Here is a 14,322-nt window from a genome sequence, read left to right on the forward strand (position 1 = left end):
ATTGTACAATTCAATACCTAAATTTTCATGTACTATAGTTCTTTTAATAGAATTGCTAAAGTCTTTCTAGGTTTTATAATGTCACAAAAAGATGCTCATCATGCGATCTCACCACAGCAGATAAGTGCTAGTGCCTTTGGGGGTTTTTGTTGCAAGCTGTCTTCTACTGCTCATTTGCAGTGGGCACATTAATGGGGTCAATAAAGTTTGCAGCAACTCTACATATGAATCTACACCTTCAACGATGTGATTAGTAAATTCTAGACATGCAGAAGTGACCACAGGAGCCTATTGTGTGGATTCCCTGCAAAGTCAAACTGCTCTAGGTAACGTAGAAGGTCAGAAGGCTGGTACTTTCACAGCAGAAACCACAACTTGATGAGGGAAAGATTCACGGGAGATCCTAAAGCCCAGCAGTGAAGGGTCTCTTTTCAACAAGGTCGTGTGTCAAGCTAGAGTGAAACTAAAAGGAGCGTATTATATGAAACCACAAGCAACACTGTGGATACATTAAATGTCTTGCCCTTTAAAAATACATTTTATAATATGCACTAGTTCAGAACATATGGTAATTTCCACAAATTCTTTTCAATGTCCTGAAAGTTAAGGGCACTTGAAAAAAACTTTTCTATTCCAGTCATAACTAACCAGCTATAGTTTCCTCTCATTGGATGTAATATTGTTCTCATCAGATATTAGAAAAACATGTTGTGTTTGCCTATTCTACATTCAGTAGCAACAATTCGCTTCTGTAAACAATAAAAGAAGTCTCCGCTAATTTTCCTCTGTTTTTTGTTTTGATTGACAACAAAATTATTGACTATTACCATTTAGTGCTGATAAGATTTTAAGCAAACTGCATTAAAGGTGTTTAAGTAAAATACCAGTCTCTCTCTTTCAGTGGGATTGTGGTGGCATTAAACTACAGTAAGTTCACATAAGAATTTAGGATAAACAAACCTTGAATAAAGATCTGGAGTCCTGGCTACATTGTGAGCTAGAGTAAATGGGAAATTCTATTAGGGGAATTAGATTTATTTATTTAAGAAGAACTTGATAGTGTCCATTTCTGATCCCATCCTTATTGCTTTCTAGGTTGGCTTTACAATCTCCAGAGCTCCTGGGTTTGCAAGGATACTTTGACCTACTGCCTGTTCCCCTCCTTGGATCAAGCATAACTTTTACTGTATGCATATAAGTAAGAACCTACTTAACTTGTGATACTGCGGAAATGGCAGATTCTGCCATATTAGGCTTCCACCACAATTTTGACTGCAGGAACCCCTGCTCTCAGCCCCAGGTTGCCATCATCAGAAAAATCACACAAAAGTAACAATGGACTTTATTACCGCACATAATAAGGTCCATTATTACTTTCCCACAATTTTCCATGCCTTGTCCACAACTCAGCTGCAATTTTTTGATGATTATCATGCAATTCAAGTAGGGCCTTACATATGAGAGAGAGAAGGTGGGTGAGGTAATGAGACTCTTCTACCAACAGAACTTGGTCCAATAAAAGATATTACCTCACCCACCTGTATCTCATACCCTAGGACCAACACGACTACAACAACACTGGAAACTATACGCATGTAGGATCTTCGGGAAACATCTGCTCAGGAATTTATTCCGTTTGTTGAAGTCGATGGGAGCTGAGAATGTTCAGCACCTTGCAACAGGTTTATGTCCTGTAGAAGTAGCATAAATGCAGACAGAATTAAAGGGCACATGGGGCCTGATTGTGTTCACATTGCACTCAATGGCAGAACTTCCATTTACTTCTATGGGACCAAGTCTATATATAGTAAATTCTATTTCCCTACTTGAAATAGAACCAACAAAGTAACCAAGAGTCTTGCACACTACAAGACAGTCCTATTATTTGGGGGTTCGCAGTCCTACAGTCCAGCTGAAGTTTGCGACAGGGAGGCAAAGTGTCAACTGAGGGGTAGCTAGATCCAGGCAGTGCTGAAGGCTTTAAATAACTGAAATAAAGAAAGGGACAGCTGAGGTCATCCCAACTGCTTTATCCAACCTTCTCCCCAGCCAAACAATGCAATCAGCCTGTGTGCTCAGCCTGCACACCCTCTGAGAAAAAACAGCTCATGAACTGTGATGCCATTCCAGAGAATTGAGGTTTCTGGCTCTGTAACCCAATTCCTAGAAGTACGTTGTCCAGGAGCAGCACTTCTGGGAATGACAGTAATAAAAATGGGAAGGCCAGGAAAGAATTTCTCCCCAGAGCATATCACAGGGACCTTAGAATGGCTGTTTCTGAAGCACTGAGCTGAAACCATCCATTAAGATCTAATGGGCATAGCCCACAAGATCAATTTCCTTCAGTTGCAGAGGAGCAGTCATTGGTGGACTTCATCTCCTTCCTCCATATTTCTGTTAACACAGAGGGCTCCTTACTCCCTCTTCCTTCTTTCATGAATCCACACAGGGACAGCCAGTATATAACCCTTAGACCTTAAAACAGAGCTAAATTCAATAAGCTCAACCGTTTTGGGGTTATTTTTGTTTCAAAGCTCATTTAGATAAAACTTGTAGGAGTGGCCATAGCTTCCCGATCACTTCAGGCAAGGTTCTGATACCATTACTCACACTGAATAACATTTTACTCCTCAGATAGCCCCACTAACATCAAGGTAACTGCATAAGGAGCAAAATACTATGCATTGTGAGCAAAGGTGTCAGAATTTGTCTCTAAGTAACTCTTACATTCGCACCCGATATGTGGAGTGTATGAGCATTTTATCCTTATGTGCTGCTTTTATGGGAAGCGTTGAGTTCCATCACACAGTTTCTTTTAAATACTCTGGGCCAGATTCTGTCTCTCTGCCTCCTGCGGAGTAGCACACTACTTCAGCAGTAGTCCTACTGAAGTCAATGGAACCACTTACGGAGCAATGTGTTTCTCTGTTTGAACGAGGAAAACAGATTCCAATTTCCTATGTAGTTCATCTGTGAACGCGCGGGCGTTTCAAAGAAAAGAGAAATGTAAACATTATTATATTTGAAATTTAAGATTTTAGCCCTTCTAAGTTCTGATACTTGTGTTGCTCATTTTTATGTGGTTTCCGTCATTACAACCAGGCCCTTTTTATTGAAGGTTACTTTATCATTTGAAACATGCTTATTTAGTTACTTAAAATGGTAAATTGCTTTGCACTGTCCTTGCAATGCACCATATAAATATTGTATTCGATCCTTAGCTTACACTTCATAAATAATTTATTTAAAAAATATTCTTCCATGAGACCATCAGCTGCTGAGGTGTTCAATTTTTCTGGTCAAACATTTATTTACAGAATGTGTTCTTTTAGTTTAGTAATGATCTGCTAAAAGCTACATCTGGTCGGAGTTATAGGAATTGTATTTATGCTAAAAATCTCAAAATACTAAATGCTCAAATCTGTTAACAGGGTTTATATCATAGTATAAATGTTTTAATGAGCAGTGGAGATGTTGAAAGCTATACAGGGAAGGCTTTCATAGAGGCCTGAATATTACTTAAAGCATCCATTTGTGACTTATTGGAAAGATTTACAGATTGCATTGCTGCTATCAAGTCATTCTTAAATTATTTCTATTTCATGTTACTACACTGCAACTGTTGTAGAAACTTGTTCAAAGTGCCAGACATTTAAAAAAAATCTAGAGGAAATTTCAGATGATTAACTTTGATGAATGGACATATTTTAATTCGTGAACCATAATATTCTTGTTAATGACATGTCTGCTTAGGACATCCATTAAAAGTCCATTAACTTAACAGAGAAAGTCTAATAAAGTTACCCTGGAAATTTTCTGGTAAATTAACATTATGGATTTTTAATTAATATTTGCTGTAGATATTGTTACAAGGCTAACATTCTAATTAAACTTAGGCCCTGGGCAAGTAAAACAGCCTCATGAAGACACTACAAAGCAGAGAAAGTTCTTTCACAAAAGCTTTCATAAGCATGGTTGGTGCTGGTCACAAAATACGATAACAATAGTTTAAGCCATTATCATTATCTTCACTGGCACAGTGGCTGGTGCCCCAGTGTCATAAGCTTACTGAACAAATTCAAGTGCTAAGGTTCTCATATTCTTCTGTGCCTGTAGAAAATAGAAATATTTCTGTATTTCTGTAGAAATAGCTCAATTTTAGGATGGACATTTTGAAACCATTTGGGCCTGATTTTCAGGAGTGCGGCCAATCCACAACTCCAGGTGAAGTTGATGGGAGATGTCAGTAGGTATCACCTTTGAAAAATCAAGTCCTGCCAGTATGTCTCTCAAGATCGGAATAGTTTAGTGGAAATTAGTGAACATGTTTGAACATTTTGACCTACATGATTTTATTAAAGCCACAAGGAAAGTTGGTATCAGTGCTGGAGTTTTCAGGAGTGATGAATTCCTGTGCTCATGCTTCTCCTCAGCTCAAGTACATCAAGTACATCAGTAAATGATATCAAACCATCAAACAATGCTGACTGGCCAATGTGATGATGTCATGCTTTTCAGAATAGCTTTCCCAAAGTGATTCTTCCAGCAACATTAATAATTCTGTATCACAAGACTTCCACCACTACATTTCATGACATCCACAGGTAGAGAGTGTACTTGGGAGATATACCAGCGGGCACCCAATCTTATAGTTTTTTGCCCATTCATGTCTAGTTTCAGTAAGGCCTGATACTTTTCTGCTGACAAAACTAATAAACAATAATACAGGATATGGATTTAATTTTTAAAATAACTTCATTTACCAATTTTTTCATACTTATCTGCCACCAAATCTTCTAAACCAATCACCTTCCAGAAACTATCATCCCAGCCCTTGTCTGGGGAATATGTCCACTTGCACACCAATGGACAGAGAGACCTAATGAGAAAAGACATAAATCCAGAGTCAGGACACTTATTACACTAGTTCATTAGCTTATGAAACTTAGGACGTTTGCAGGGGATGACACGGTAGCGGATTAGCTACAGGGAACGTTGGGCCAAAATTTTTAAAAATGACTATTGATTTTGGGGGCCTAATTTGAGACACCTTAAAAAGGACTTATTTTAAAGGTGTTTCCCCACCAATAGGAACTCTACACATGACTACCCCTTCCCTCCGCAAACATCAGCCAATTGAACAGGCCAGACACACCAGGCACATTCCAAAAGGTCAGTGCAGCCTGAACACCATATATGCATAGCAGGGAGTTTAGGGAAGTTCCCAGTGAACGGAATGGGACTTGTACCAGGACTGAATTTGGCCCATAAAGGTTTGTGCCCTGGTGTGTAAAAGCAAAACAGAGTCAAACTGGTAGTGCTTCTGTAGAGTGTATTCAAGTTTCAGTGCCACTGGCTCTGTATTTCATCAGAACTTGATGACAGTTCAGTGACATACTTAAATAACAAACTGTGATGCAACCCAGTGCAATGTGAAGTTACTGTTTCAATTAACATTGATGACAAAACTGTTTGAGCCCCACTGTGTTGATAGTGTCATAAGGATACAGAATAAAGGCACAGGGCAGAATTAACTATCTACTATAAAATGGATTTTCCTCTCCCCAAACTTTCCTTAGAGCAAAGAAAAAACAAATAACTAAGAATACCATGCAACAAATAGACCGTTGTCTTACTGAAGATTAAGGCATCCTCGGAGATAATTTTTAATTGTGCTCTGTAAAGTCAGTTAACCAAAAGGTGTTAATAATTTTAATTGCTACTGAAAAAGTCAACTACCTGTAGACTTGGAGGAGCCATTGTGGTCTACATGCAAGCTGGCTGTGTCTCGGTGAAATGTTACATGCTTGCTGTGATTGGTTTCAAGAGATGCATACTTGGGGATTACATTTCTTTTAGATCTTATTTTATGAATTATGTATTACTTGTGTTTTAGCTTAGATTTACTTCTGTTGAAAGATTACTTTTATTCAGATGTTATGATTTAAAGAAATGTTAAAAATACAAGTGCTTCTTTGCCATTCTATACAACTTATTTATGGCATCTTGTGCTATATCTCCTTGTGAATAACAAAAATATTATAAATGTCTTCTCTCTCCAACCCCTTCCTCCCAAAAACTTCCTATAGGTTTAACAAGGGGAATTAAGCTAAAAGTTCATTACACACACACTCCCCCCCCCAATAATGTAAACACTGTTTGGGATGTGTGTGTGTGTGTGTGTGCGCGCGCGCACACGCGTGACCTAGAAGCTCTAGTCATGGATCAGGACCCCATTGTTCTGTGATTGTTCAGTGCCTAGCACAAACAGAAGGTCCCTAGCCCCAAAAGCTTAAAATCTAAGTCTAAACCAAGAAACAGCTATATAGTAGCAGCAATATATTTTACATTCATCCATTCTGAAGTATTCATTCTGAAGTATGTTGCAAACCTCAATAGATACAAATAGCACCAATAAAATGCACTTGAGTCTGGGTTGGAGGACAGCAAACAATTGCTTACACATCATACCTTGCACAAGAGTACATGAGTGGTTGGTGGGAGGATTTCAGCTTAGGACATCAAGTCAAACATTTACTCTTATGAAAACTGCCATGGGATCTTTACTGTCCATGCAGAGTATAGAGAATCTCTTACTTCACAGTTTTGTCCACAAAAGACCCCCCTCCCTCCATAGTAAGCTATATGGGATTTAGTCTATCTGACCTGATCCTACAATGCTTAGTTCCTAAAATAAGTGTCGCCATTTCAAACCTCAGAGTTGGACTTAACCATAATTTGTGGCTATTTAATAGGACCCTGCATTGTACTAGGTTCAAATGCAATGGAACTGAGAGTTCTTCTCTCCTCAAAAACGTTCATGGAAACAAATCCTGAGGCTACTTTTTATTCAGTCCCAAATACAAATCAAATTCCAGTTTTCTAGCTGCTGCTATAATATAAATGATTAAGACAAAAAAGAACTGGAAAAGTTCCTTTCCGCTTCTGCTGCAAAACTACATGCTGCTCAGTCCTGGTATGAGTTTCAGAGTAGCAGCCGTGTTAGTCTGTATTCGCAAAAAGAAAAGGAGTACTTGTGGCACCTTAGAGACTAACAAATTTATTAGAGCATAAGCTTTCGTGAGCTACAGCTCACTTCATCGGATGCATTTCTGGTATGGTTTCTGATGCAGAGAGCCAAAGTACATTTGAAGAGGACCATGTTACATTTTATTCCATTTCTTTAGCATTCCCATATGTTTTTATAAGTGGATGACTCTTGATGCTTATTTACAAAACTGATCTGTAAAAAAAAATAAAGATACATCATCCTAATTATAGTGACATTTCCCATATGTGGTTTCCATTCTATTTTTGTACAATAGTTTGCAACAAACAAATAACATGATGTGTATTAGCCATTTGGAGAAACTGAAATGGGAATGACTAGTTACATGCTCATAAACATGGAGAGACACAGATCATTTTGGGATTAACGTTCTCAAGCTTCCCACAAACTACCTGGAGCACAAGCTAGTTCTGCCTGTACACCTGAGTTTTGAATCTGCCCTGTTCTACAGTTAAAGAATGGATTCATCAATTATCATTCTCTCTGACTTGAAAACAAACATACCCCAAAATAGGAAGTATGTGACATGTAACTACAGCTATGACACTGCTGGTATAAGAAACTCCAGTTTCCAGGCGTTTAAAAGATGGACATTAAAGTTCAATTAGGATCCCTGACAGAAATTGTATAAATAAATAAATTCTCAGCAGAGAAGCATAGTGAAAAAAGCCAAATATTTTCCCCAAATTAACCTGCTCCTTTCAATTATAAACAAATAAGCAAAAGACTTTCATCATTTTAGGAAGATTTTACATAAAAAGTAAACAAATACTTATACTACAGGACTTTCCAAAATATGGTAATTACCAAATCATAGCAAACTATAATCATAAATGACTATTTATTTATTAAACTAGTTTTTTGTGCTATGAATTATTATGACACTTCTTTATTTAGGTGCTAGCTTGACAAATGCTTTGAGATCTATATGCTGCTGCTAATGTACTGGGGCCACTGCCTATCATGCTGACCAATATTGTCTCATTGTTGACTTGTATTCCTTCATCTGTGTCTGTCTGTATCCATCTATTGTCTGTTAGTATTGTATTTAGATTGTAAGCTCTTTTGGGCGGGGACTGTCATTTTGTTCTAAGTTTGTACAGCGCCTAGCACAATGTGGTCCTGGTCCATAATGGGCTCGTAGGCAGAACAATAATACAAATGCATAAATAATAATATGGGTGAGAGGGCTATATAGGAGCTAAGTAATAAGGCTGCGAACTCTCTAGGAGCCAATACAGCTCCCACTGAGTCTCTGCATTTAATGGGAGTTTGTAAGGTGCTAGCTTTTCCCAAGCCGGTGAAGCACCCACTGCCACATGCAGTGTCTCTTTTCAGGCAGTTTTATTTTCCAAACATAAGCAGAAGCCACAGAAGAGTTCCTCAGCCCACCCTGTGCTATAGCGTCCATGAGATTTACCCCTTTGCCTTTCATTTACCCATACTTCAGGGTCCATGGCAGGATTCTTTTGTGCTCTTTTAACAGAGCACTGCCTCCCAGAGGCCTTTTCCCCAGTAGGTTCCCACTGCCTCCTCTCCCAGGGGACTCTGACAGCCACTTCCAGGGGACTTCCAGCTGCTCCAATTCCCTGAGCATCCCCCTTCCTAAGGCCATGTCTACAGTACCACTTATGTCAGCAAAACTTATATCGCTCAGGGGTGTGAAATCCCCAATCCCCTCCCGAGTGACATAAGTTTTGCCGGCATAAGTGGTGGTGTGCAGTGCTATGTCAGTGGGAGAGCTTCTCCTGCCAACATAGCTACCACCACTCATGGAGGTGGTGTCTAAAAGGTCAAGTCTGGCCCACTATGGACAATGATCGAGGGCTTGATCCCACAGGTCATCCATGTGTGGCGTTCCTGAGCTTGAGGACATGCAGGATCAGGCCTCTACTGTACTTCACATTTATCCCCAGCTCTAGATGAAATGTTAACATTTTGGATTGGAGAGAAAACTAGCTTGCACGGCCTAATCACATCAGCCACACTATCAGAGGCTCGTTCACCTGAGCATCTACCAATGTGATATATGCCATCATGTGCCAGCAATGCCCCTCTGCCATGTACATTGGCCAAACTGGACAGTCTCTACGTAAAAGAATGAATGGACATAAATCAGACGTCAAGAATTATAACATTCAAAAACCAGTTGGAGAACACTTCAATCTCTCTGGTCACTCGATCACAGATCTTAGAGTGGCTATACTTCAACAAAAAAGCTTCAAAAACAGACTCCAACGAGAGACTGCTGAATTGGAATTAATTTGCAAACTGGATACAATTAACTTAGACTTGAATAGAGACTGGGAATGGATGAGTCATTACACAAAGTAGAACTATTTCCCCATGGTATTTCTCCCTCCCACCCCACCCCACCCCACACTGTTCCTCTGATATTCTTGTTAACTGCTGGAATTAGCCTACCTTGCTTGTCACCATGAAAGGTTTTCCTCCTTTCCCCCCCCATGCTGCTGGTGATGGCTTATCTTAAGTGATCACTCTCCTTACAGTGTGTATGATAAACTCATTGTTTCATGTTCTCTGTGTGTGTGTATATAAATCTCTCCTCTGTTTTTTCCACCAAATGCATCCGATGAAGTGAGCTGTAGCTCACGAAAGCTTATGCTCTAATAAATTTGTTAGTCTCTAAGGTGCCACCGGTACTCCTTTTCTTTTTGGAAAATTATCTGTCAGCTTTAAATCCTGGCCCCCATGAAGTCAATGCAAGTTTTGCCACTGATTTTAATTGTATAAGGATCCCATTCAATGGTCCTAACGAGTCAGAAATAAACTTAACGTATCCAAAAACATATTCTGTAGGCACCAATTTCAGAGTAAGTATGTCACAACTGACAAGGCTGATGTATGTTCAATATGCTCCCAAGGTCACATTTTAATAAAAAAAATACTGATAATTCTTTGTCAACTCTAACAATTTACATAAGGATGGCCCTTTGGATTCCCTGAAGCCTGGGTTCTACGCTGACATACAGAGCCAGACCCTAAGCTGATATAAATGGGCATATCTCTGAAGTAACTGTAGCTACACTAATTTACACCTGCTGAGTTCAATTGCTAGACTAGTTAGGGCAGGTTGCAGTTAGGTACCAAATAGGTAGCGTGCAGTTGCACAAAGTAGCTTTCTGTGGTTTGTAGGCCAGAGTTTTTTAAAGCCACAAATCATCAAGAACAAAGAAAGCTGTGTCAGTTTCTGAAAGCAAAGAGAAAACCGGTGACAGCAAAGCATGACTGACAACATCAAAAAATGTTTTCCCATAAATTTTGCAAACTTGAAAATTAAATAGATTCATTCAAATTAAAATCCAGATCTTAGGCTCTGCTCAGCTGAACTTCTCCATGGTCCAACACATGTAAAAGTTATGAGTATCCCCCCAAATTATGCGACCCATAGTCTTAGTGCTTTCTACAGAAACAAGAACGTTACTGCTCTGATGCAGTCTTAAAACCGATCGTAGTTTTTACAGAAATGTCCCAGACAGAACACTGAGATACGTATCCCCTCCAGCAATACTTTGTATTCAAAAGTAGTGGGCGTTGGTGTTGTGGAAGCCTGAAGAGCAGCACAGGTTATCACAGGGCAATAAGAGAACACACAATTACATGCTCCCCTTTATGGCTATGGCTGTACATGTTAATTCATGACCTTTTTGAAATGGAACCATATTATCAGTGCTATGCCCACTGATTTTGTTTATACTTGACACAGCAATGTCTTTGACTATACTACATATTATTCTCTTTGTGGGGAGTGGGTAAAGGGGGTAAGTTTATCCTGAGGTGACATTTCTCAGTCAGAAGGAGAGAAAATCTGGCACCTCATCTTTAGCCTTGAAACAGTATCATTCTGCTATAAAATTTATGAGATGCTGCCCATGCGGGATGTTTGGTGAAGAGAATCAAAGAAAGAATGGTGGGTTAAGTTCACAGCAGTGTAAGAAGAGCTGCACCTGTTGTCACTCTGTTGTTACTCTAGATCTCCCAGGCAGATTAGTTTTTAACCACAGGACCACACAAGTCTGGGTCCAATACATTTCACATGAAGCTATCTGCCTTTTACTCATTTCACCTATTCAACAGCTCTTTAATTGCATTTATACAAACTGTAAATACCATCAGCTCCATCCACTAAACTGTCAAAAAAATTTCTAATATTTAAAACATGTTATCAGGGGGTTTGTTTTTTTAAATTACCTTTGACCAAAAAAAATTAAAAACAATAAAATAAAAAAAGAAACCCCTGCTTGCCTAACTCATTGTTTTAGCACAAATGTGACTTTAACCTGAAATGTGTTTTTTTCCCCTTTTGATATACACTAAATATATCAAACAAAAAAGACAGGTGGGGAAGACTGTTTGGGACAAATAGCAGACACATTCCAATTGCACTCTGGGGCCCCTGTTCAAATCTTTGTAGCTCTAAAGATTTAAACCTAGCCATTGAAAGACAACACAGAAATTATTGTAATCAGTGTTGGCAAGCCACTAATTTCATGAATTCTCCTCATCATCAGTTTTTATTTGCAAGCCCTGTATAACCTTTATATTTGCAGGAACAAAAAAAATCACTCTAAGGTTTAGATTGTTTTAAAAGTTAACTGTGTAATAGCAAAGCAACATCAAAGTTTGTTCCCCAATTCTAAGAATCCTTAGAAACTCTGGATGGCAAAAATGTAAGTATACTGTGGATTTCCTTCCATTTGCATATGGTGATTAACAGCTCTATTCCTGTTTACACTGAGGTCAATGTGAGTTTTGTGACAGACATCAGCTGCAGTAAGATTGGGCCACAAGTCTCAAACTATTTAAAATGAACAGCTCTGAAATAAAGATGTGAGAATCTGGTGAAAGCTGCCAGTCCAGCTAGCTCACTAATATGCACAGTTTGTGAGCTACAGTTAAGATAAATAAAATGTAATGAAGACTAATTAAATTTAATCAGACAATACAAGGCAACAACCTCTTACCCTTTTAGACAAATAGGTCTTTTTCTTTCTCCATGTTCTGTTTTTCTCTGTGATATGTTGGCAAATCAAAAACATTATGAAGTGCTGCATTTGACAGAGATTTCACAACCCTTCAGGCGACTATATTTTAAATATAGCTATAGCTATACTTACCTACATGCCTCCAGCTTCCAACCAGGACACACCACACGATCCATTGTCTACAGCCAAGCTCTAAGATACAACCGCATTTGCTCCAATCCCTCAGACAGAGACAAACACCTACAAGATCTCTATTAAACATTCTTACAACTACAATACCCACCTGCTGAAGTGAAAAAACAGACTGACAGAGCCAGAAGAGTACCCAGAAGTCACCTATTACAGGACAGGCCTAACAAAGAAAATAACAGAATGCCACTAGCTGTCACCTTCAGCCCCAAACTAAAACCTCTCCAGCGCACCATCAAAGATTTACAACCTATCCTGAAAAATGATCCCTCACTCTCACAGATCTTGGGATACAGGCCAGTCCTTGCTTACAGACAGCCCCCCAACCTGAAGCAAATACTCACCAGCAACCACACACCACACAATAAAAATACTAACCAGGAACCTATCCTTGTAACAAAGCCCGATGCCAACTGTGTCCACATATTTATTCAAGTGACACCATCATAGGACCTATTCACATTAGCCACGCCATCAGGAGCTCGTTCACCTGCACATCTACCAATGTGATATATGCCATCATGTGCCAGCAATGTCCCTCTGCCATGTACATTGGTCAAACCAGACAGTCTCTACGCAAAAGAATAAATGGACACAAATCTGACATCAGGAATCATAACATTCAGAAACCGGTAGAACACTTCAACCTCTCAGTAAAAGTAAAAGATTTAGGGGTGGTAATTTTGCAACAGAAAAGCTTCAAAAACAGACTCCAACGAGAAACTGTTGAGCTTGAATTAATATGCAAACTAGATACCATTAACTTGGGTTTGAATAGAGACTGCGAGTGGCTGGGTCATTACACATACTGAATCTATTTCCTTAAGTTAAATATCCTCACACCTTCTTGTCAACTGTCTAAATGAGCCATCTTGATTATCACTACAAATTTTTTTTCTCCTGCTGCTAACAGCTCATCTTAACTCAATAAAAAGAAAAGGAGTACTTGTGGCACCTTAGAGACTAACACATTTATTTGAGCATAAGCTTTCGTGAGCTACAGCTCACTTCATACTCTCACAGTTTGTATGGTAACTTCCAACTTATCTGTATGTATATATCTGTATGTTCCCTTCTATGCATTCGATGAAGTGGGTTGTAGCCCACGAAAGCTTATGCTCTAATGCATTTGTTAGTCTCTAAGGTGCCACAAGTACAACCCTGATATTCTATGATTCTAAGTACTCCTGTTCTTTTTGCGGATACAGACTAACACAGCTTCTACTCTGAAACCTATATTTTAAATGTTGGTTTGAGTTTCTACCATGCTCCTTTTTTCTCTACTTCTCTCTAATCTTGCTGACTCAGTAGACCTGCCTTGCCCTGAGAGATCACTTCACACTCAACAAAACTAAATCTTGATGGGAATTGTGAACTTTTGTTTCACTAGCTGTGTTCGCCCCACATCTGGAAAAGTTTAAAATCCCCCCTTGAATTGGTGGCATGGCTTTTATTTAAAAATGTAAAACAGTTTTTCCCCTTCATCCCCATCAGAGTGCATTCAAGTTCATAAAGGGTTAAAGTCTATTGGAGGCATAGCAACTACAGAACAATTCTTGAGGGGTTTACTTCACCACAACTCTGGTTTTGACTAACAGAGGCACTCCATTAGTGTTTTGAAATGTCAGTTATCAAAGGAGTCAATGCCTGGGCCCATATTCATTAAGGGCTGAGTCCAATTTCCACTGAAGTAAATGGGGACTTTTTCTGTTGACTTCAATGGACACTGAATCAAGCCCTATGGCTGTTCAGGAAGGTACATATTTCAACTCTCTGCACCACACAGCCCTGACATTTAACAGGAATCAGAAAATGAAACTTGTTTTAATGACCTAGAAATAGAACCTTTTATTTACAAGATTCAAACAGTAAGTTATTTCTGTGAAGAGGGAAAAAAATAACTCTAAACTGGGTGAACTATTTACTTTTGATACTGTAGCTCTTGGGGAGTTTGTTTCTCTTTTATTTATTTATTTTTTAAACTGACAATTTTCTAAGCAAATGTGCTGTTTACTTAAAAGGAAAGGATTTTATTGTCTTAATAAATTCCATCTGCAA

General features: G+C 38.9%; 1 protein-coding gene across 7 annotated transcripts in view; it reads right to left on the reverse strand.

Annotated features, from left to right (window-relative positions):
* The window catches only part of FGGY (FGGY carbohydrate kinase domain containing), a 414,960-nt gene that overhangs the window by 119,266 nt on the left and 281,372 nt on the right, over positions 1–14,322 (reverse strand). For all 7 annotated transcript variants that reach the window (XR_006273791.1, XM_043490943.1, XM_043490942.1 and 4 more), the window contains exon 6: positions 4,764–4,879. Coding sequence is in view for 6 of the 7 variants with exons in the window: in XM_043490943.1 (XP_043346878.1) it covers positions 4,764–4,879 (116 nt within the window). In the remaining variant the exon portion in view is untranslated. The remainder of the gene's footprint in view (positions 1–4,763; positions 4,880–14,322) is intronic.

Source organism: Dermochelys coriacea, chromosome 8, assembly GCF_009764565.3.
Source record: "Dermochelys coriacea isolate rDerCor1 chromosome 8, rDerCor1.pri.v4, whole genome shotgun sequence".
NCBI classification, from domain to species: domain Eukaryota; kingdom Metazoa; phylum Chordata; order Testudines; family Dermochelyidae; genus Dermochelys; species Dermochelys coriacea.